At 31.7% G+C, this 25,819-nt stretch overlaps 2 protein-coding genes across 4 annotated transcripts in view; one reads left to right on the top strand and one right to left on the bottom strand.

Moving 5' to 3' along the window:
- Positions 1-421: 421 nt before the first annotated feature.
- On the top strand, positions 422-19,590 carry LOC126733512 (phytanoyl-CoA dioxygenase, peroxisomal-like). Of its 3 annotated transcripts, XM_050436833.1 has the most exons (8): positions 773-959; positions 1,021-1,125; positions 7,089-7,203; positions 14,531-14,698; positions 14,756-14,902; positions 15,039-15,170; positions 19,224-19,370; positions 19,422-19,590. In XM_050436833.1, exons 1-8 carry the CDS (start codon positions 931-933, stop codon positions 19,494-19,496), a joined length of 918 nt encoding a protein of 305 aa, XP_050292790.1. In that variant the 5' UTR covers positions 773-930; the 3' UTR covers positions 19,497-19,590. The 3 variants fall into 3 exon arrangements, with proteins under 3 accessions (XP_050292791.1, XP_050292789.1, XP_050292790.1); XM_050436834.1 differs by lacking the exons at positions 773-959; positions 1,021-1,125 and adding an exon at positions 422-529; XM_050436832.1 differs by having other exon boundaries at positions 770-959; positions 19,224-19,590.
- LOC126733509 (uncharacterized) overlaps positions 19,513-25,819 on the bottom strand; it is a 31,357-nt gene continuing 25,050 nt past the window's right edge. The window contains exon 7 of the mRNA XM_050436827.1: positions 19,513-19,703. Coding sequence (XP_050292784.1) covers positions 19,587-19,703 — 117 coding nt within the window. The 3' untranslated portion in view covers positions 19,513-19,586. The remainder of the gene's footprint in view (positions 19,704-25,819) is intronic.

The following is a 25,819-nucleotide window of genomic DNA, read 5'->3' as shown; positions in this document are numbered from 1 at the left end:
AACAATCATAATATAACACTGCATATTCGGAAAAATTAGGAGATTTAAAAGTGCAAAAAAAATTTCTATAACTGATTGATTGTCCAATATCATGAACATACGTCGTACATAAGTTTCACAGCAATAAATGTATCTAAAACAGCAATAAATTTAAATGAATTTTAATCAATATACTCATAATATCAAAAATAACGAAAGTAACGAAATCACTAATACAAAGTAACGAATACTTGTATCGAAAGTAACGAATCGTTACAAGTACCTAAAAGTAACGAAAGTTAACAACACTAGGAAACACTGGTAATCCGTTGCCTGGGGAAGGACGCCGCCACAATGCAAGGCCTGCGTATTGACCCTGAGTGCCTCTCGGAGGCATTCGTATTCGTATACGAATTTTATACTACTACGATACTAACTGCGCTTGCAACTGCTTGTGTTTCAAAACATCGACATCCAAAAATAGAACATAATATAGTCTTATGCTAACGGTTTTGCCGCCACTACAAAAAAATATTGGCTTACCGTGTAGGTATATTAAACGTTAAGTAAACGCTTAATTTGTTGGTAATACATTTATTATTTCAACATCTGTAAAAATATTCTCATAAACGGCTATATTTTGGGTGAATTGAGTTTTCAGTCATAATTAAGTACTAAGGATATCTTTAAAACATTAGAACTGATAATAGATCACCTATTACGTAATTACGTAATCACCTATTACGTTATTATTTATAAGTTTCTGCCCTCCCCCCAATTCAACTGTTTGTGAATTTTCGTTTTAAATAAACCATGATAATGATGTAACCTTTGACTAGAAATTAATATAATTTATTTCACAAAACAATTCAGTTCAAAAAAATAACGACGATGTATCCACTAATTATTTACGAAAGCGGGTCATATAATTTTAACTTTTAATCGGAGAGAATGCACTGCTGCACCATGGCCTACAAACGGTAAATTATATATAAATTTATTATTGTTTACGGAAGTGCGTTAAAATATGGTTTACTTTAGAAGTGATTTGCCTAAATTAACCATACAGCAAAAGATATTTTACGAGGAAAATGGGTTCTTGCTGATAGAGAAGAATGTAGGTGACGAATTGATCGATGAACTCAGGTAAGAGGTCAATAAGGCCGAAATCTTGAGAAATATTTTAGAAGGAGAAGGAAAGGCGTAAATAATAATGTTTAAATTAAATTAGAAATATCGGATTTTACATTTAATATAAAACTGTCTGTTAAATTATTTGATTAAATGGTATTTGGAAATATAGCTTTCTTTTTTAATTTATTATCTATAATATGTTCTGAATCGTCTCAATCTGATTTCAAAAATGTACTCGAGAATATTGTTAAAGATATAGAGATACTACAATTTTCTGAGTGTACGCAGAACATTTTTGTGTCTCTAAAGTTATGTCAGACTTTTTTAAATTTAATTTTTTTAAATTTGCTCTTATTATGTTCTGACCTTGATCAGATTTTATAAAATATCTATTAATTATTTTCCGTCGAAAGTGTCGTAAAGCCTATGAAGAATATGTGTTATTCTTGCTTTAAGAACAAATTTTGAGAAAACGGTTAGAGATAAAGGCAAACTTGTTGGTATCAAATTGAAGATAAAAGCATTAAAACGCGTTACTAGATACAGGGTGTTACATTTAAAAAAATAGCGCAAAATTGAATTGAAAATATCATTATTTGCGTAACAATCTTGACCACCCCGTATAAAAAAAATAAATTTTGGAATCTCGAAACATAAAATGAACTTGACTAAAATGGCCAAATTTAGGATTCTACATAGATTTTTCAAAAAGATAAAAAAACGTGGGTGGTAAATATTAAAATTTAAGTGAAACATTGATTTTCGTGAAAATTTCTTTAAATTGTTAATAACTAGGCAACGTCTCATTTTAGGGTTAAAGAGAGAGTCAAATCAGACTCTTATTTCAGAAAAAAAATATGGGTGGCATCCTTATTTCCACAAAAAATTCAAAGTATTCAAAATTCAAATATACAGGGTGTCCCGGTTCATGTGGGAAATCTGTCGGATTCAGGTAAAACATCGAAAAATAATACCGAACGTTCCTATAAAAAAAATTCCTACAGGCCTTCTTTACGAAGATACAGCCTCCTAAAGGACGCTGCTGGAAATTGTTTTTTCATAAATTACTTTTAAACTGCCCAATAGAATTTAATAAAAATTTTAGGTAACACTATTAGGGACCTCTTAAAATGACATCCTTAAAATACATTTACCTTGTTTACTTTACCAGGGGCGGACTAGGTTGTACACTATGCTAAAAAAAAGGTACTCTTGTTCATTATCGATAAAATGAATCGTTTTGGAGAAAAAAAATAATAAACGAGCCAATGTTTTTTTTTTCAGTTTTTTTTAAACGAGATAAGTACGCTAGTTATTTAAAGAACAGAGAAATTTCGATGTAGGTCATTAATTTAAAATAATACATGTTCCTAAAAATACAGTGGTGTCCTAAAAAATACTTTTACAAAATAAAAAAAAAACTATGATGAGTGTATGTTTTTAAATTAGAAAAAACAACTTACAAAAAAATGCCAAAAACCAAATATGTAAACAAAAGTTAAATTCTTCAATACGAGCAATAAACAATTAATTATTAAAAACTTCATAAGTAGGTTCGACGTGGGCTCCGTGAACTCTAACACATTCGCGCACGACGAATCGAGGACTGCTGCACTCGCCACAATAACCCAAGATTGTTTTTTATATTATCACAATGAAATGTAATTCTTTGGAGCAGTTCTTCCCGAGTATCGACTGGGGTGGAATACATCAAGGTTTTGAGGTGACCCCAAAGATAAAAATCTAATGGCGTTAGATCGGGAGACCGAGGAGGCTAAGCAACAGGTTCTCCTCTACCTATTCAACGGTTTTCAAAAGTATTATTTAAGTGGTGACTTACAGCAAGGCTAAAATAGGGTGGGGCTCCATCATGCATAAAATACATATCTCGGCGGGTTGCAAGGGGCAAATCTTCTAATAAATCTGGAGGATTGTTCTGGAGGAACTCCAAATAAAGTTCTCCGTTTAACAGTTTGGCAGTTCAAATGGCCCAATCAAAAAATTGCCTATAATTCCTGCCCAGATATTTATTGATTGGAATTGATGTTGATGATGAGAAATAATAGTATCACGGGGATATTTATCAGCCCATACATGCGAGTTATGTAAGTTTTCAATTTCATTTTTGGTAAACCCTGCTTCATCCGTAAAAAGAATCGTGCTGATAAAGTTAGGGTTATTTCGCTGCTGATCTAACAGCCAGTTTGCGAAGTATATTCTAGGAGCAAAATCTCTGGGCAGTAGTTCATGCACTTTTTGTAAGTGATATGGGTACAACAGTTGTTCTTGAAGTACCATGGTTTTGTACATTGTTTTGGACGAATGAAGCTGAGCGGCTAATTTTCGAGTACTCGTTGTAGGAGTGTCAGCTACAGCGTCTAAAATATTTTCTTCCAATTGCACTGTACAGGGTGTCCCATTTTGGGTACTTTTGCAGGGTATCTCCGTTATTTTTAACGTTAACGTGATGCGGTTTTCGCGATAGTGTGCTACTTTTCCGTGAAAATAACGATGCCGTTAACAAAAATTCCAAAGCCCTCGTTAGTTTTTAAGATATAGGCCATTTTTGAAAATTCGACATTTTGGGACCCCCCTTGTATTTTGGTTATTCTTTAACTTATCGAATATGTAAAAAAACAGTTTTATAGATTTTTTTCCGTAGAATGCAGTGGCGTAGATTTTTTTTTTTTAATATTTACTGTTTTTGAGTTATAAGCCAAACTTATGTTTTTTTTAATGGAACACCCTGTATAAATATGCACTAATAAATTTGTCTTCTTTTTACCTTTTCAAAAATATATAATGGCATGCACTTTTTTTTAAGAAACATACAAATAAATGACAATTTTCTAAAATTAAGGACATACATTTATTAGTAGGCCATGAATAACAATAACAAAGATAAAACTTAGACAAATCACTAACAAAGAATTGGATTCATTGCAAATACATTGGATGCAATCAAAATATACCTATTGAGACAAAAGCATATTATTAAAAAAATACACTACAACAGTATAGCTCCAATTTTTACAACATAAGCTTGTTTTGTAGCATAAAGCAACAAAACATACAAAACAAAAAACTCAACTGTATTTAACAAAAAGAAAAAAAAATTAAAGGTAATGTTCAAAATGATGACCATTCTCTCGAATGCAAAATTGGCACATTTTTGTGATTCTTTCAATGGCATTAAATAGAACCATTGGTCTCCTTCGCAGATTTTGAAAGGCTAAGTTAATTGCCTCTCGAAGTTCGGCAATTCCATCATAACGTGTTTTATACACTTCATTTTGTAGATACCCCCATAAAAAAAAATCCAAAATTGAAAGATCTGGAGATCGTGGGGGCCATCTTACAGGTCCATTGGTACCTATCCATCTTTGCGGAAAATTATTCTCAGGAAATTCCCTTACTAGCCTTGAATTATGACTAGGAGCACCATCTTGTTGTAAGTAAATTGCATTATATTGTGCTAGCGGAATATTTTCTAGCAGTTCAGGAATAACTTCCTCAAGGATCTCTAGGTATCTACGTGCTGTAAGACCTCCTTCAAAAATCCGATAAACTATTTTTCTGCCCAAAATAAAACAAGGCACTCCAACTCCAAAACGTCCCTGTTGTGCCCTTTCGAACAATAAATACTGATTTTCTGTTTTCCAATTCCTGGTATTGTGACGATTCAAAATACCCGCACTTGAAAAAAACATTCATCTGACCAAATAACAAGTCTGCCGAACAAATCATTAGCTTCGATTTGTTGTAGATACCACTGGCAAAACAGGTGCTCGGCGCTCAGCATCGCCAGGATGCAACTGTTGCACAATACTAAATTTATACGGATGATACTTGTATTTTTTTAGGATCCTTTGAGCATTAGTTTTTGACACACCAATACCTTTCTCAATTTTTCTGCATGAGGACGAAGGTGTTGCTTCAATATATCCCAAAACATCTATTTCTTTTCTTTCCCTATTCTCCTTGTTATAGGTTTTCGGACGCGGGCGAACAAAGGTTCCGTGTTCAACTAAATTTGCTTTTAAGCGAGCAAATATCTCAATAAAGGGTTGTCGCCTCTCTGGATATCTAACAAACACAAACTTATAATCGTAATTTAAATTTTAGTATCTATTATCGCTTACTTACCTTTGAAAATATAACGCCGAAGCTTCTTCAGAATTTTCGTTACTTTGTATAAAACATACCAACATATCATATTTTTCGTAATTTTCATACGCTGCCATTTTTCAAAGAATTTATTAAATAAAGAAAAAAACAAATACTTACAATACAAATATTTAACTTAAGAAACCGTAAAATATAAATATTTGACATTTAGTTGACTTTTGTTTGTTATCAACAAGCGTCATGGCTTACTAATAAATTTATGTCCTTAATTTTAGAAAATTGTCATTTATTTGTATGTTTCTTAAAAAAAAGTGCATACCATTATATATTTTTGAAAAGGTAAAAAGAAGACAAATTTATTAGTGCATATATATACAGGGTGTTCCATTAAAAAAAACATAAGTTTGGCTTATAACTCAAAAACAGTAAATATTAAAAAAATAATAATCTACGCCACTGCATTCTACGGAAAAAAATCTATAAAACTGTTTTTTTACATATTCGATAAGTTAAAGAATAACCGAAATACAAGGGGAGTCCGAAAATGTCGAATTTTCAAAAATGGCCTATATCTTAAAAACTAAGAGGGCTTTGGAATTTTTGTTAACGGCATCGTTATTTTCACGAAAAAGTAGCATAATGTCGCGAAAACCGCATCACGCTAACATTAAAAATAACGGAGATACCCCGCAAAAGTACCCAAAATGGGACACCCTGTACGTGCGTGCTGTTCTCCTCCGACCACCATTATTCTTTTTTTTTTCAAAACATCCTAAAATTGCATTAAGGAAATTTAATAGTATTACCTCATTAAGTGGAAAACAGAAACCTACCAGTTTCCCTTTAGACGTTGATCAACACGTTGAAATGTTTTCTCATCCGGAATAATACGATACTCAATAAAAGTAAACTCCACATTTTCACGTAATTTAAATTAAAAGTTACCAAAAAATACAAAAATTAAAAAAATATTATCAGATAAAGGATGAATATGTTGACAAAGATTAGGTTTAAATGATAGGTATTTGCTAAATTTGGAGTATAGCAACATTTGTAACAATAATGGATTCAAAAATGCAAAAATTCCGATAAATAAGTCAGGTACAATACAATTGGTTTACATTATTTTTTTAGTTTTTTTTATGTTTAGTTTTTATCTTAAGAATAACAAAAATAAACGTATAATAAATAAGAAATATTTTGTAAAAGTATTTTTTAGGACACCACTGTATTTTTAGGAACATAATTTTTTTTTTAAAATAAATGACTTACATCTAATTTTCTGAGCTTTGAATAACTGGCGTACTTATCTCATTTAAAAAAAAAAAAAAAAAAAACACTGGCTCGTTTATTATTTCTTTTCTCCAAAACGGTTCATTTTATCGATAATGAACATGAGTACCTTTTTTTTAGCCTAGGGTTCAAGGTATCCAAATTTATTTTTTTTAGACTTTAACATACAGGGTGTTAAAAATATACGCATTAAAGTGTACAACCTAGTCCGCCCCTGGTAAAGTAAACAAGGTAAATGTATTTTAAGGATGTCATTTTAAGAGGATTCTACCAGGTAGTTTAAAAGTAATTTATGAAAAACCAATTTCCAGCAGCGTCCTTTAGAAGGTTGTATCTTCTTAAAGAAGGCCTGTAGGAATTTTTTTTATAGGAACGTTCGGTATTATTTTTCGATGTTCTACCTGGATCCGAGAGATCCCACATGAACCGGGACACCCTGTATATACTTCTTACATGTAAGAGAAGGCATTTTTAAATCTCCATGATCAAAAGGATCAACGGTTGTTTATTACTAAATACATAATTGTGTAATATAAGTAACTTTTTACTTTTAGGCAAAGGTTTCTGGATATTTGCAACGGTAACGCAGCAGACAAACAAGTTTTTATAACTATGAAAGATCCATCTTTAAAAAATACAGGAGTAAAAGGAGAATATTTAATAAATAAGGTAAACTCCTAGATACCTAAAAAATTAATTACAGAAAAAAGTATTTTGCACAAATTTAAGATTATTTGGGATTACCATAATCAATATAATAACACTAATTGATTTAACTTGCTTTCTGCTCGTTTAAAAACTAGAATTTAAATGACGATTTTTCCTTAATACTAATTTTGTTGAATAAAAAGTGATAAAGTTCAGTTCAGAGATCTATTAGAGTCTTTGATGTGTCGCAGATGCCGCACTAACTAGTCCGTGCGCCTATGTCATTTTATTGTCACATGTTTAAATTGCAAAATTTTATTTGTTTTATCTATGAAATCATTTTAAATATACATAAAACCCTATGTTTTATACTATTTTTTATTTTTCTTTCGAAAATGTCAATTTTTAGAAAGAAAATAATATCAAAAAATTGACCGCGGACTAAAATCTAAGCATCTTACAAAATATTTTAAATACTTCCAGCACTCACAGGCTTGTCACCTCTTTTTAACCAGTCTATTAAGCAAAGATAAAACACCTGCGTTCTGGCGATTCCTACTTTAAACTGTGCAAGTGATTGTGTATCGCTCTGTATCCCACTGATTTTGAGAATTACGGCGCCGTACCCAAATAAATTTTTGGGCTGTTTTTGTATTACTTTCGACGTGTTTTTAAAGAGATCTTTAAGGATGGGTCTATCGCCTTTAACATAGTTATTGGATGGGTCTATCACCTTTAATAGTTGGGAGGGAATTCATGTGAGGTAATTATTTGATGTGTTTTGCCGGTTATGCTTTTTACACGTTTATGAAAGTAAAGAATTTAGAATTTGTCATGTATTCGTCTAAATTTTTTGAAGTTTTTACTGTGAGGAAGTGTGTTTTTTTTATTTGTGTTTGTGGATTTGTTTTGGTATTATACCTAAAGACCTTAAAATGTTTCGACCCTGGGAAAATAGGCAGAAAAATTTGGCAAATGAAGAGGAAAGTGTTTGTGTGGGCTTATGGAGACCGTGGGTGTACAAGAAAGACAAGAACATTTGTGATGAAAACAATAAGAGTGATCTGGACAGTGATTTAGACTTACATAGTTCTGATAGTTCATTTTCTAGTATTGAGGAAGCAAGGGAAGTAGAAGCTCCAGAGGAAAATCAAGCAGTTTTAAAACGTAATTGTTTAAGTACAGACACCAAACAAATTTATCTTAATATCTATAACAATCTAAGGAATGATCCTAAGTTCACAAATGATTGTAGTGCTTTGCAAAAAACAGCGTTTTTAACAGGGGTTCCCTATAGTACAATATGCCTGAAAAAAAAAAGATTAAAGGCAGAATAAAAAGGAAAGATGTAGGACAATCAAAGGGACTTGACACGGATATTGCCAAATTGCTAAGGAAAGGTGTGTATTCTAAATACAAAAACAATGAGGTACCATAGAGACCTGACCATAGAGACACCTTATCGGCAAGGGACAAACATTTCTCAGTCTCAACCTTGCGGAGATACCTGATAAAACTTGGATTTAAGCTTAAGATGGTTAACAAAAGAGCTGCTGTAATGGAATTATCAGATGGTGTATAGAATATTTGAGAAAAATTAAAAAATTTTGGGAGAAAGAAAGATCCATATATTATTTTGCCGAAACATTTATGATTGATGTATAATTTCCATTCTCTGGGAAAATGTTCCTATTCTGCCATAGTAAGAAAACCATATTTTTATAATTTAAACAAGTCTAAAATTTTGTTTTTTACAGCTTACTGCCCCTGTTTGTCCTTCAGTGACACAATAAAGACTGCTTCTTTCACCATTCTCTGGGAAAAACCCTTTTTTGCTATGGTAAGAAAAACACTGTTTTTAATAAGAAAACAAGTCTAAAATTTTGTTTTTTACAGCTTACTACCCCTGTTGTCCTTCAGCGACACAATAAAGTATATATAATGCAATGCTTTAGTATTCATATGCTGATGTCCGAGATGAAGTTGAAATCCATGGCGGCAACATAGAAACTGTTTGCTTCCTTAATGGAAGAAACTGCTAAAGAACAATGGCAAAAAAATAGAATTAATTAGAAAATTGTATTAACTTTTTGGGCCAGATTCAAAAGAGTAGTTAAATTTAAAAAGGTATTTAGTATCCTCACTGTAGTTTTAGGATCCAGTATACTTAAAATGTAGTGTTTTGTATAAGATTTTTAGTTTTTAGTATAACCATTCATTTTTGTTAATTTTGATCTAATCTCTCCTAATATGCATAACTAAATATGAGGCAAACAAATTAATAAATATTACATTCAGGATGTAAAGTGTGTGTTTTTTTTTATAAAGAAAACTTGTGTCTTTTAAACGCATAAAATATAGACAGCTAAAAGATTTTTAATGTAAAAGTTTATTTTAAAAAATATACTTCCACTTTTCTGACTACATAATTACTTTTTATCAAAAGAGGTTGGTATTAAATATAGAAATGGGGGGTTTTCATTGAGTATATTATTATAATAATATATCATAATATGTATTAATTAAAAAAAAGCAATAATAAAAAACATTGAATATGGCAGCCAAAATCCCCATTAATAATCACCACCAAGTGAAAATAAATCTCAATAGCCAAAAAAATGAAATATATAAACTTTGAAGACAAACCAAAACATTTTACACTTTTGTCTCAAAAAGTAAATATTTAATGCCTTAATCCACAGAATAAATGGGCCTAAGTAATTCGTACCACCTATTCTCTCATCACTTGTTATAAACACCCCACTGATGGCGCTAAAAACTAAACTTATTAAATTAAAATTTTTGGTTAAACTCATTTTACGTACTTAAATCTTATATTTAAATTAAATATTATCTTGTTATCAACTATCCTGAATTTCTAACTTAATAAAACTAAACCCAAAAATCCCGAATAATAAAGTTTTAAATACAAATAAATTTTAAGGCCGGACCTGCGCAACTTTTCACGCTTGAGTGGGTGTGACTGAGGTAAGAGATCTAACAAAATAGTACGTGGGCGCATGTAGTCAAATTTTACGAATCAAATGCATAAATTCTGTAAAAAATGCTTAAAACATTTATTTATTTAATAAAATGATTAAATATCGCTTAGAATATTACTTAATGACTCCTTCCACATAAAATTTTACGATTTAAACATACATGGTATGTGACAATACAAGCAACACCGGCACACGGACTATTCGCGGCACATCAAAGATTCTAATAGATCTCTGAACTGAATACTGAACTATAATTACCTCGATTTTTGCGATAATTTTCACCTTTTTTTCTTTAAGATTCTGTTAGAATACAATGGTAAATAATATTACAGTTTGCTAGTGTGTTAAGTTTAATATACCATTCAAGACATGACGCTACTAGTACTGAAAAGTTATTTTAATGACATGTTTTGTACAAAGTGTTAGGTTAAGAAGTTTGTTCTGTTTTTCTCTTTGGCGGTTGTTTACATGTACGGTCAGTACGGTTCGCTTTTGGGTGTCTTTTCGTTTTGAATAAACCAGTTTAGTAATTGGTAACAGTCTTTATTTTATTCCCCACGCAAGTGATTCACCCATCTAAAAATAGATAGTTTTTATAAGTTGTGAATTTTTTTTGTACGTTTAAATGCTGGTTTTCGTCATTTACTTATTTACCTCATTTATTTAATATTCTTTTATGTTATATTTATTTCTTTTTATTTTAATTTTCAATTGCTTTTTTTATTAATTGCAAAGAAAATTTTACGTTTTAACACTAAAAGTAAAGTTTTTGGGAGGCTATAAAATTTTTTAAGAAGGTTGGATTTTTTTGTATGCCAATTTAATGTTTGTTTAGTGAACGTAATTAAATTATTTTTTTTGCTGCCAAATCAATCGTTAACGATATAAAATACGTTATGTTAATAGAATTTTTTTAAGGAAAATCCTTATCAATAAATTTTCCTAAACAAGATTTTGTTGTTGAAAAAGGGCACCCAACGTATTTGTTAACGTTAATATTTTCTTATTTCCTATAAAAATCGTTAATCTTATACTCCACAACAGAGCTTTATGTAAATAATACTAATATAAAAATTAAATTATTCGATTATTTTTGTAGCTTTGTTTTCTTGCTTTTGTTTTTTAGGCATAAGTTTTGTAGCTTTTATTTTTAAGGCATTAAAAAAAAGATCTGACGATTTTTAATGCAAATGTAGATTTTAGTGTTATTTTTCTATACTAATAACTGTTTCTAAAAGAGTGTTTCGTAGTATATCAAAAAGTATAACTTTTTTATGAGATAAGACACCCGCGTATTTTTTCACTATTATGAAATTAGAATGAAACAGAAAACTTTTTCAACTGATGGCACAATAAAACATTCATTATTTCTCTTACGGTATAGGAGCAAAACAAATAGTAATTAAGTGAAAAAGCAATAATCCTGGGAACTCCCTGTATTATTTCCACAATAAAGAAGAACTTTGAAAAATTGATTACTGACCTAAGGCATTTCATGATTGGACAATATTATAAAGTTAGACAGATGTTCTCATTAGCGTAGTTTAGATTTTTTGAAAAAAATTGGTTAGAATCTTTAAAAAATTTTAAAATTCGCTTATAACTCGAAAACCGTAAACATTTCACTAAGGTCATATTGACTTGGACTTGTAGTTAACGTTCGTCTAAAGATAAATTTCCGTGTATGTCCTTGTGATTTTAGTGCACTATTAGTGGTCTGATCGACCCCGCCATTTAAATTTTCTGGTATAAATATTGAGCCAATAATACCGATATAAATCTCCCAATATACCAGCCCAAACATTAATTTTCTGGGGATATTAAGTAACGATGCTCTAAATACTAAAAATTAAGTTTTACATTCATGTTACTAAGTATCAAATATCTCATACTCGCTATAGATCGTCTGATTCTGCGCAGCATAAACTCGATTTTCAATTATTATAGTAATATATTCTATAAACTGGTGAATTTCTATAACTAAATATTTGTTCTAGGAAGATCTAAGTGAAAAGTCTTTCTTTGTCCTCTATTTCCATTATTTACAAAAAATGGAAAGAATGAAAGAGATTCTGCATAATTAATTAGTTAAATTATTTGAAATCAAATAAATTAATAATTTGCTAAATACATGCGGATTCTCGTCATACTAATAACTGCAGGTTTGTTTATTAACATGCATATTGAAATAAAAGGTACACTTATCCCTGAAATTAAAATTTTAAACTAGTCGAGGTTCTGCGGTAATTGTATCTGTCATTATTTCACAAAACTGGACTCTTCTATGCGAGTCGTCGTTACCAATTTCCTGCGTTATTCGCATAAAAAATTCATTAAAAAAATTTCAATTTAGTTATTAGTTATAGTACTACGATGTAAACTAACATTCCTCTAAGAACAAAGCTCTTTAGATGAACTACGGTCTTCGTCAAAAGGTTTCGTCATTGTGCATCCATGTTTCATCGTCCACTTGGATGTGGATGAATTGTAGGTCACCTTGGTCAGCATCTTTATTAGTTATTGAATAATTGTACTACCGACCGTTGAATAATTGTATACAGGATAATAAATTTTCATTGCCTTAGATAATATTTTGGACTCGTACGATTATGATGGACGTGTTGGTTGGAAATGAATATATTTCAAAAGAACCATCAATAGATATGGTTGTGGATCAAATTCGTATTAATGTTAAATGTTAGATCTATATAATGTTAAAATGATAGCGAACCAGATAATAATACAGATTTTCAACAAAATATTGAATTGTCTGACATGTGGAGGATTATGGACCAAAAAACTTGACTATCGAAGAGGACAAAACCTATCTTAAGTTGTAAATAATATAATTTTGCTTTTTATTTTATAACATTATAATGATAAATAGAACGCCAGGAAAAGGATAAAGATAGTAAAAACATGGAAATTTAGAATTTTGTCTTAAGTTTATCATTTTCTGTTCGGGTTGCACACTGTTTTTAATCTTTTGCCGGCGCATTTCGTCAGCAACTTGGATATAATTGAGTAGTAGCTTCCTTAATATTTCTTTAAAAATTCCTTTTCCCATTATATCTTTCACTTGTTTTTACTTCATCCCTATGCCTGTGATTTTGATAATCGATATGGCTTAACAGAAATTGCTTGTAAATATTAATAATAGTAAACGGTCGTTTTACATATAAAACATATTTGAAATTTCTTTGGTTAAATTTTGTTCTGAAGTGGTCAAGTTCCAATAAATCTAACATTTCATCTATCCTATCAACCGTATTTTTAAAATCATTAAATGTCTATATTTCATATTTACTAAGTGCTTTCATTTTTGGTCTAAATTTTTTTTATGTAAAATAGTAAAATTTTTGTTTGTGATCACTTTCTTTCTTATTCATGATAATATGGGGGCAATACAACAACGTTAACATTTTTAACTATCATCACATTACTAGCACCACAGATGTGCTAATACCTTTGGGTAAAACGTTCCGTTAACAGTACTAAAAAAAATAACGAAACAAAATATTGTAGTGGTTGCAAAATGGCACTTATTGTATTCGATAGCATTATTGTGGCCGTTTAACGTTTTATTACATGCAACACAAAAAATCGTTAATATTATTTTCTACAAAAAAAAATTTGTCTGAGTACTACCGGGACGGTAACATTATTTTCTAAAAGAGACATTTTTTTCATATATCTGAGACACCTTATCCACGTTAACGTTATGAACCCGTCAACGAACAAAACATCTTGTGCAAAAGCAATTTTAAAAATGAAATTCAAAAATAAATATTATTTTACGTCAAATTACGTCCAATCCTTAAAAACCCCGTAAATACCATATTTTCCTTGCTTTGGCCTTGCACTACAACAACAATAAAAATCTATGTCGATAACATTGATTGTTACCATAGTTATTTTAAACAAAATGTCTTTTAGTTTTTTACCCAAGAATGCGGCTTTTTCTTTAGACTTACGCTTGGACTAAAAGTGAAAAATCAGAATTCTTTAGAATTTTGTTTTTTCGTTAAAAAATACTTTTTATGGATTCCATTTCTCTTTTAGACTAACTACTTAGTATAAAAAATTAAATATTTTCCAATTTTTTTCTTTTTAGGGCATCAGTTTCCTTCCATTTTTTTCCTTTAGGTCTCTCCTGAATTTGCTCATATAAAAAGTTCAATTTAATTTACACGTATAGAAAGTGAAATCTTTTGGAAACAGTTTGTTTCTTTTTGTGTACCATTTCTCATCTACTCATACAAAAACGTGAGAATTTTTACTCAATACTTTTTTATTGAAAATTACTTCTTTTCAGCTCGCACTTTTAACACAATTAACATTTTTAGCTTCAAGATTTCGCTTATGACAAAATCTTATGGAAATACATCTCAGAACCCAGCGTAGTCGATATTGTGGAAGCCTTAATCGGGCCCAACATAACAGCCGTACACTCCATGCTTATAAACAAGCCTCCCAATGCTAAACCAGAGGCGTCCCTGCACCCTGTACATCAAGTAATTTTAATTTAATTGAGAAAAAATTGATTTTAAGGGGTATTATTGTGATTTTAGGACTTACATTACTTTCCATTTAGACCAGCTGATAAGATTATAGCGTCATGGACGGCCATGGAGAGGGTTGACGAGAGCAATGGATGTCTTCACGTGGTGCCCGGATCGCATAGAGGACCTTTGTATAGTCATTCATATCCAGATGAAGTAATTAATTCATGTTTTTAGCATTTAGTTTTTACAAGTAAAGCATTTATGAAACTTTGATCTATTTTTTATGTAAGAATTACGATAACTTTTGAATCACTCTATATAAGTGAACTAATAAAAACTAAACTTTCAGTTCAAAAATATACTCTACCACGGCATTAAAGAAACGGATAATAGACAAAAACATTACGTTATAATGGAAAGAGGCGACACGCTATTCTTTCATCCTCTTTTGCTCCATGGCTCTGGACCAAACCGAACACAGGTGAGCAGTGTTTATTTAGAAATTGACAATAATAGAAACGTTAATACCTACACCATACATAAAAATGGTCTTTCTTTTTTTACTGGAAAACTTTAAATCGTACGACAAAAAGTAAAAAATGTACCATATGTTCATTAAGATTCTTCAATTAAAAATCCCACATAGTCCTGTGGTTGGAACCTTTGGTGTGACGCTCAAATTTTAACTTGTCTATCCCTACAAAGTGACTGATCGAAAAATCTTTTAAATCGAAAAGTGCCTCGTTACTCCAACACTATGTACCAAATTTACACCGACTGTTTTGAGTGGCATAATCTTATAACAGTAAACAGTATAAATTCATAAATTCAAAATCAACAGCAATGGCTATTAACCAGTTTACTGATCTGGTTAATAATGGCTTTAAAAATGCAGATACAGTAGTTGTTCCTTTTTGTGATTTGAGGAAGGCATTAATTGACCCTGTGTCCTTTTCTACTCTCGCATTGAAGCTAAAATATTATTTATTTATTTATTTATTACAAAAGTACAGGGTCGAAACACTCCAAATAGTACAATAAAAAAATTCTTAAAAGTGTTAAGTTTAAAGAAGGCCTTAATTAAGCCGCTATAAACTAAGTCCGATATCCCTGCTTCACTGCATTCACTAAGTAGTCCTGCAAAACTGCGAAATAGTTGATCTGTCCTTAGTAGACCCGCGTCGTTTTATGCTATACCCTATTTAAATCCAGCTCTTTGGGCTCTTTAGCCCATCTGCGATAATCGAATTAAATACAATTGACCGGAAACAAAGTAATTCCCCGGTAGTTCCTTACGTGTTTGCACTGTCCAGATTTAAAAAGTGGCACAAGCCACATGATGGCTTATACACCATTGAAAAGCTCCCGTAGTTCAAGGATTTCTGGAATGCAGAGGGTTGGCCAGCGAATTGCATCATTTTTGAACAGTACGGACTCCATCGAAACCGAAACTGTATATGTGGTCTCACGGGTTGACGCTTTCTGTTTCTGTGACAGTTGGAAGTGCAAGAGCACAATAGTCACTGTTACAACATTCCTGAAAATATCCAGTGAACGTCTCAGCAATCGTAAGAAGTGGTCCTTTCAATGGTGTCGAAGATCATCCTTTTTGGGAGACCAACCACTTTTTTCAGTGAGTTAATCTAGGACCTGAAGTATTTTACGTTTGCAGGTAGCATTTGATCGGTAGTGTATCGGTAGGTAGTTTGGGTGCGTCAATTTGATGTGTGGGTTCATGTCGAAGCTAGGAGTATTGTAAATAGGCGTATCTGTCTTTAGACTTTATAAGTCGCTTATATGCCCTGTTCTTTCGGTGGCTGATGGGTTTTTTATTTCTTTTGTATAACACCTATGTTATTTTTTGCTGTTTTTAGATCTTCTTGGTACAAGCAAAATGATGCCCTGATACAAAAATCGTTGGATTTTTCTAATCTGCTGCAGTCGGCGTTCGAAAAGTAGTTGTGAAACCCTGGAAGTCGGTTTTAAAGAAATCGTAGTCTTGGCACTCGCGAGTCTTCAGAATGCTAAGTTTTTCAAGATTAAACACGATTTTAGTGAGAATATGGTGTTGCACTAATAGGTACACAACCTGAGCACAAATTCCAGTCAGATAATTCATCCCCAAAAATATGATCCAGGTATTTGTTGTGTTCGTTCGGAATATGATTCAATTGTAGATCATTAAAAAGCATCTCAGTAATTAACGTTTCCGCTGTAAGTGTTTCCAAATTATCGGTAACCAGATGTCCTTGGTCCAAATTCCATTACGTTTGAGCCAGATTAAAGTCACTACAAATCTAAAATGTGCAATTTTTATGTTTATTTCAAAGTTTCAATAAATGTTTCATAGGCAGCAATAGCTGAGTTAGGGAAGATATATACACAAAAAACTATTTCTAATTGTTGTCGAATGATTAAATAATTGAAGCCAGAAAGTCCTCTAGAACTAAAACTTCCCACCCATCCCTTGTACAGTTGAGTGCCGCATAGTTACAGTCTGCACGATATTTGGTATTCTCATGTAAATGTCGTCCTTTAGCCAGGTTTTAGTCAGAAATTTGAGATCGTCCTTGGAAGCTCGTATAGCGTTAGATATTTCTGAAGTATTTGTTCTGAGGAATTCTTCATGAGTTGCCCTATCTGATCCTAAAATTTATTTTTCCAGGTTTCCACATCTAAACAGTTCCTTCCCTATTATATATATGAATAGAAACAGGTTTAACGTCCAAAATAGTACCCACAAAAATAACTTGACTGTGTAGGTGTTACAGTTTTGGCGTAAGAAAATATTGTCGACGTTTGTTTTAAAACCATAAATTAGAGAAATCTATCGAATGGTAAAACGTGTTTCTAGGTTTTGATATTCTACACAATGGAGAATTCTGTGAATAATAATTCGTTTTCCTAAATGGAGTGAAAAAGGCTTTATTTGATTTAAAATTATTCTGAGAAACATTCAAAGAAACAGCCAAAAATATTTCAGGTACATTATAATAAGCGATTAAATCTATGTGCATATCAAGAACAAGTTTTGTCGAGTGTTACACCCAGATTTCGTATGTTTCACATTTAGTAGTGGAACTGTTCGACTTTAACTGTTCGTTTTTAATATTTAAAATTAATTATTCTGAACCCTGTGAAGATCACTCTGAACCTGGTAACAATCCACAACAGACAATTCCCTTTTATAATACTAAGTCAACTGCCAACCCAAAAAGCTCACGAAACTCAAGAACAAAATTAATTTAGTTTACATAAATTATAATTAAGGGTCCTAAATGATACCCTTGAGGAACACCCGATGTTGGTGAGTATGACTTAGAATAAAAACCCTGAAGTACTACAGAGTTCACCACGCAGACCAACCTCAGCCAATTGTTTTAAAAATTGTGACTTATTTGGGCAAAAGCTTTGCTAAAATCAATTTACCAAAACGTATGTATACACCTTGGTAAATTGAGTATGAGTATGTATACTTAACTAGAAACAATAATAATACATAAGAGATCATAAGGTGCAATGAAACTCAATTTAATTGAATTGTTTTCTACTTTTGGATGTAAGTATATTTGGTTTAAACGTATTTAAAAAAAAGTCCTTCGGGACTAGAACCATTTGTATAGATTTACCAATATTCTTATTATATTATACCTTTTATACAAACTCAAAATATCAATATCCAATCATCTATTGAAATTAAAAAAAACACAACACAGCACAGCTTTACACGTATTCCCAATAAAAGACTTAATACTGTTAGTTTTATTTCAGTGAAAAATTGAAATATAAGTACACTCAAAGAGCGAAATAATAAAAACGTTGAATATAATCGTTAGCTAACGTTTAGGTTAGTAAAGTAGATTCCGATTGGATCCTGCAATAACTGGGTTGTACAGAATCATTTTAATGCTACTTTCATCTGGAACTGGTGGCTTTAGAAATTTGTTATTTCCTTTTTTCCTGAAAAACTTCTCGTAATTTCTATTTGTATCTTTTCTCTTCATAACAATTACAACTTGGCAGAGGTGACTTGTCTAAGTCGTCATCTGTCTCAGTATAGACTAGAATCTAGATCTTCAGATGCTGACTGAGGCTGTTGGATTTTTTAAAATTTCTTCCTAGCATTTTCCTTTTAATAATTTCTGTCCTTATAATGTTATTGCCAAGTGTGGTAATTTCCGGATACCGCTATTGATTTTTATGTACTTAATAGTCATAAATTCCGTTAAGACACGAATAGATATTTTGTATTTGCATCCATGTCTTGTATTTTCTGGTCGAGGTGCCCAATGGCTGTATCATCAGCAATTTGATAGAGCTGGTTAGACTTTATAGTCTATGTCGAACACGTAGACGTTGAACAGGAGTGGTGATCTTTGTGAAACCTCTGCAGACGCTAGTAACAAGAAATATACTCATAACATTCTATATAGACTACTGGTCCCATAGAAAAAACATTCTAATGCACCGTTTCGTTTACTGAACCCCTTTAGAAATATAACATTGCTTTAAATTTTGTTGTTGTTTTTTTTAGGGATTCAGAAAGGCCATATCTTGCCATTACGCAGATAGTAATTGCGAGTTTATCGATGTAAGAGGAACGAGTCAGGAAAATATCGCCACGGAAGTCGAACAGATGGCGGTAAAGTTGTTGGGTGCCGATGTTAGGCTGAACATCCAGGTAAAAGCAAAATTCAAATGTCAATTAAGTTTTAATTTGTACAATTTTAAGGATATTTGGAAGAACAAAAGTCGTCTGGTGCGTGGCAAACCGGGAAATTTCCAATCGTTTAACAGCCATTTGTGAATAAAAAAACGACCTATGAAATCTGATCCGATTTTAATATCTACACTACCTTTATGTACATTTTAATTATAATATACAACTGTTTATTTCTTAACTTAAATCTGGTATCTTTGGGGGTTTCACTGGAGTAACGAAGGAAATAGCTGCCAAAACGTCTGAAGGGATCTCAATATATGCGAGTTTACGTGCCAATGTGGATATTACAATCTGAAAATAATAAAATTCGAAATATTTTGATGTTATAATAGTAATAATAATACTTTATTCTCAAGCTAAATTTCAATTTATAGACAAAGTCAGTAAAAACGATGTTATTTATATTGAATTTGAAAATTATGTTTTAAAAGTACATTTGTTACTGTACGTGCAAAATATATGAATAATAAATTAACTCGCATTAGAGCAAGATAAAAATTGTCCAAAGGATTTTTCGTTAGATTCCGCTCACATCTCCTATTTTGTTTGCGATCCATTATAATATACATTTTGTGGTTTGTTATAATATATATGTTTGTTATATTGGCTTTCCTGGACAGCTCTTCAGACTCATTTCTATCTTGGTCAAGGCATGTCAGGAGGTTGCTGGTTTTACAGATGGTAGGGGAGGATTAAGATAGTAGAAAGAGGTTGCTGGTTTTACAGCAACTCATGGTATTTTTGCACGTTTAAAGTACCATCAATAAAAAATATCTACATATATAATGGTCCCCCAAAAGACAAACCTGAACATTAAATTTTTTTGAGGATCCTGATACCAATATCAAACAACAGAAGGATTGTTCTTCTCCAACATTTCTGCTTGATCATAGTGAATCATAGTTTCTTCGCAAGGAACCGGTTTAGTATAAATGGTATTTGAAAACAAATGGCTACATTTTACTGCTGAATTGTTGGCTTATGAGAGATATTGCGCGATTTTTTAACTTTCGAATTTTTTATGGTAGTTGACGGTTTGAAAAATAGTTCATGAATTTCTCTGAAAATGTAGGTTTATAATATCAATGTACGAGGAGACTGTTTATGACTCTAGTATCTAAAAATGACTATAGAGGGATTGTCTATAAGTTCTATAGCCTTGGGTGAAACGAATTAAAATATTGCACAGTCTCACCATCATCCCCGCGTCATTTCGAATTCAACGGCAACTTATATCAACAAATTTTTGGATTTAGTAAACCATCTTTTTCTGTGCCTTTTTTAAAAGGTATGTCGATGTCCTGACTTTTGTATACGGCCTTACGCAACTTTTGAGTAGTTTAAATAAGACCTGTATCTTTTATGGTTTCCAAGATCTCAAAGGTCATCCTTGAATTTCGGTCCTGTATACTAAGCGAATTTCAATTTAAAGCATTTTAGTCTTTTACTGTATGAAATAGGTATGTGCAGAAATGTTAGTATTCAAATCACAAATATACAGCAAGCTTAGGTTATAAAGATTTAGCTTATTTGACTCTATATTAAAAATAGCTCAACTATCTTTAAAAAAAAAACATTTTATTACTTTTACTAAATAAAATTGTTATTGCTTTCGTATCTATGCCATTTAAAAAAAAACAGCCTTAGTAACAATAGTTTTCTTAAAAAATTATCAAGAACAAATAAATAAGTTCCGATATTATTCGAAAACATCAAAATATTGAACAAATTTTAAACATTACAAAATCTTCGTAAATATTGTATGAAAATCCAAACACCTTGCATAAAACATTCGCAATTCAGTTCTGTCTTCTTCATAATTTTTGGATTCAGAAAAAAATCATATTCAAATATTTTTCTAATCGATTTTTACTAATGTTAATATTAAAACAAACATAAAAATATCTTAATTTTACAGCTAGACCTGACGGCCGACTTTCCCCCCTCCTTTCCTGCCCTAATTTGACGTTTAATAGCAAAAAATGTAAAAAAAAAACTTCGAAGAATTAGAGGGGAATTATCGACATAATTTTTTTTCTATGACCTTATTTCAAAAACACCGCCACATCTGTGATGCTTTTTACAGGGTGGTCCGGTTTCGATGGCGGAAAATTAAATGGCCGACGGAGAACGAAAAAATAATAAGTTTGCTATTATAAATAATATTCAAAAAATGATTCGTTAAAAAATTACAGAGTGTCAAAATTCTAATTAAAAAAAAATCATTTTTTTTTTATTTTTCTTAAACCACTTTAGATATTTTAATGAAATTTGGCACGTTTCGACAGTTAATCAAGACGCATCTTTTTGTGCAAAAATTATTAATTTTATTCACCAGTGGCGTGTGTGCGGGCCGACCTTCATACAATTTTAATTAAAAAAATGATGCGCCACTGTTTTTTTTTAAATTTCTTTTTTTTTATGATATCCTTGTTTAATTTAAAATAAAAAACATCTCTTTACTTTTTGTCGTACGACACACTGTTTGCGAGTAAAAAAATTAATTTTTATGAATGCTGATTTTTTTTTAATTAAACAAAAAATATGAAAATACTAAATTTAATTAAAGACTAAATTATTTTGTTGGGTTCTAAAAAAGACACAAGAATCTGGATTCCGAAATTCAAATAAATAATGAATATAATAATGCCGGCAAGAAGGCAATGCATGTATAAAACAAAAGACGGTTTGTTTGTATTTTATTATGACAGTTAATTATTTTAGTCAAATTATTGCGTTGGTTAACTTATTAATTTTGCTATTGTTAACAGTGTTGTTAAAAGTATTGTGAAAAATGCGTTTTTCAAGTAATGAATACGCTGATATTCATTTTTGTTATGGACTTTGTGATGGAAATGCGGTATCCAAATAGAAGAATTCCAGATGCTCGCGTGTTCATTAGAACACATCAAAATTTTAGGAACTTTGGTCTACGTGGTAATAATGAACAATACCGAAACCAGAGAAATAATAATGAAAATCGTGTACTGCGCACTTTTGATAATAATCCAAGGCTGAGCTCTCGCAAGGCAGCTCAACAACTACAAATTCCTAAATCTCAAATATTGCGAACCTTACACGCTGACCACAGGCATGCATATCACCTACAGCCTGTTCAGCATTTACACCCTGGTGATGCTGAAAAGAGAGTAAGATTTTGTCAGTGGCTTTTAAACTCAACAGAGGAAAATCCCGACTTTTTACACAAGATACTTTGGACGGATGAGTCTTGTTTTACAAGACGCGGAGTGATAAATTTTCATAACATTCATGTTTGGGCACAACAGAATCCTCATGCAATTCGGCCAAGATCGTTTCAAAATGAATTTTCCGTTAATGTTTGGTTGGGCGTTATTCGTGATAATGTTTGTGGTCCGCATTTCCTACCTCCAAGGCTAAACTCACAACTATTTCTGGAGTTTTTTAATAATAGTCTGCCGGACTACATTGAGGATTTACCCATTAATTTGAGACGTGAAAGTTGGATACAACTGGATGGAGCCCCCCCACATTTTGGAATAGGTGTAAGAAACTGGCTTAATAATAATTACCCTCGAAGGTGGATTGGCCGGCTAGGGAGGAATGATATTAATGATCAAAATGGTATTGGACCAATACCCTGGCCACCCAGGTCACCGGATCTTAATCCACTAGATTTTTACGTTTGGGGAAACATTAAGGATAAAGTTTACGCTAATCCCGTATTTAACAGAGAGGAATTAATCTTAAGAATTCAGGAAGCATGTAATGACATGCAAAATCAAAATTTTGTGGTACTGGCTGCAATAAACTCCTTAATAACTAGGTGCAGAAAATGTTTTTATTTTGTTATTATTCTTAAACGAATTAAATGTGTTTTTGTGTTATCTTCTTATGTGTTTTTATAAATCAGCATTTTTACTCTCAAACGGTGTCGTACGACAAAAAGTAAAGAGATGTTTTTTATTTTAAATTAAACAAGGATTTCATAAAAAAAAAGAAATTAAAAAAAAAACAGTGGCGCATCATTTTTTTAATTAAAATTTATTAAAATTGTATGAAGATCGGCCCGCACACACGCCACTGGTAAATAAAATTAATAATTTTTTGCACAAAAAGATGCGTCTTGATTAACTGTCTAAACGTGCCAAATTTCATTAAAATATCTAAAGTGGTTTAAGAAAAATAAAAAAAATTATTTTTTTAATTAGATTTTTGACACCCTGTCGTTTTTTAACGAATCATTTTTCGAATATTATTTATAATAGCAAACTTATTATTTTTTCGTTCTCCATCGGCCATTTAATTTTCCGCCATCGCAACCGGACCACCCCGTATAGGAAAAGTTAGGAACTTAATTGATAATTTCCAATATCAATATCTTTTCTTGAACCACAAATCATTTTTTCCCAAAACCTCCTGGATTCTTCATTACCAAGCTATGACCCGCAATGAAACTCCCTGCATATAAGTTATACAGGGTGTTTAATCATTTAAAAACTTCCCACCACGGATTTATCGAAAACCACTGTTTAAAAAAAAAAGGCCGAAATACGTCAAAAGGTTTGTCAAGGGGGACAACTTTCTAACCTAAAATTACTTAATCTCCTTTCACCCTCTGCCCCCCAGAGTCATCCCCTTAAAAAATTTAAATAGCAAGGGGTATCGAGTAATAGCTTGTTTAAAAGGTCTTTCGAAGTCTTTTATTTTAACGTTTGTTTTTTTTTAACCGGTCGATTCGTTTTCGAGAAAATTAGAAAAATCTTTGTTTATCTTAATTTGTTCAGATAGAAAACAAAAACATGAAAATATCAGTTTTTATTTCAATAAGTGTTCAAAATGTTGCCCGTTAGGGTTTGCCAAATCTACAATTCGTTTATTATAATTTCAAACGGAAACTACCAACATAAACAGCAATTCCGAAGATTAGACGTGGAAAAAACTAAATAACAATCTGAATTGTTTTCCGCATTCTTTACATCAACACAGATATCCTGGGCGAACTGTATTTATTGTTATACCTGCTTAGTTATTTATAGTTGAATTTTATTTAATAAATCGCAACTCGTGTTTTCTAAAAAAAATTAATTTATTAAACACAAGAATACAATTTATGTTACAATGTTGCAAAGCTTACTTTATGACTGCGCTAAGATGACTAACTACTCCTCTTTCACATCCTCTATATATATACTTCTAAATGCTGAATAAGCTGTGACAATTATTATCTTAAACTAAACTTATACTAAGCATAAGTGGCCATATAATTGTTGCTAAGGAAAATAAAGAATTTATTTTGCCGTCAGTTACATTTGCGACAGTCTTGGAATAGTGAAAATTTATTTGTTGAATTGAAGCTTTTACTTTAAAAATGGTTTACACACTAGCCGAAAGAGTGGAAATTATACTAATTTATGGTGCCCAAAATCAATGTGCTCGGCAAACTGCCGTCACGTTAACGCCAGACATCCGGAGAAGATAACTTCGCATAGGTATATTGTGGACCTTGTTACTAAATTTACTGGATCTGTTGCAAATAAAAAACTGCTTCAGCGATGAATGCACATTTTATCTAAATGGATTTGTTAATAAGCATAACTGTAGATATTGGAGCAATGAAAATCCTCATGCATTTGTAGAAGGGCATACCCAGTACCCTCAAAAAATTAATGTATGGGCAGGCATTTTAGGAAATAAAGTGATTGGGCCATGATTTATTAACGGAAATTTAAATTGAGACATTTATTTGGATATGTTGGAAAATACCATCAATCCGCTTATCACTGAATTCATTGAAAACCAAATCGATGAAGATGGAAACCCTATACTTGATGAGGCTGAAATATATTTCCAGCAAGACGGCGCTCCTCCTCATTATGTTCTTCCCGTTCGGCAATGGCTAGACGACGAGTTTCTAGATAAATGGATAGGGTGAAGGGGGCCTATAGAAGGGCCTGCTAGATCTCCTGATATAACGCTGTTATACTTTTTTCTATGGGGTCATTTGAAATCTATTGTATTTACTCCCCAACTTGAAAGTTTGGATGAACTTCGTCAACACATCAGCGACAGCTGCCATGATATCCCACAACATGTTTTTGAAAATATCCACCAGGAATTTGAACATCGCCTATACCATTGTTTGGCCAAAAACGGGCAACATTTTGAACACTTATTGAAATAAAAACTGATATTTTCATGTTTTTGTTTTCTATCTGAACAAATTAAGATAAACAAAGATTTTTGTAATTTTCTCGAAAACGAATCGACCTATTTAAAAAAATCAAAATAAAAGACTTCGAAAGACCTTTTAAACAAGCTATTACTCGAGACCCCTTGCCATTTAAAATTTTTAAGGGGATTACCCTGGGGCGCAGAGGGTGAAGTAATTTTAGGTTAGAAAGTTGTCTCCCTTGACAAACCTTTTG

This window comes from Anthonomus grandis, chromosome 2 (genome assembly GCF_022605725.1).
Source record: "Anthonomus grandis grandis chromosome 2, icAntGran1.3, whole genome shotgun sequence".
Lineage (NCBI taxonomy): Eukaryota > Metazoa > Arthropoda > Insecta > Coleoptera > Curculionidae > Anthonomus > Anthonomus grandis.
The sequence above is the reverse complement of the archived record's forward strand: the minus strand, read 5'-3'. Positions and strand labels throughout refer to the sequence as shown.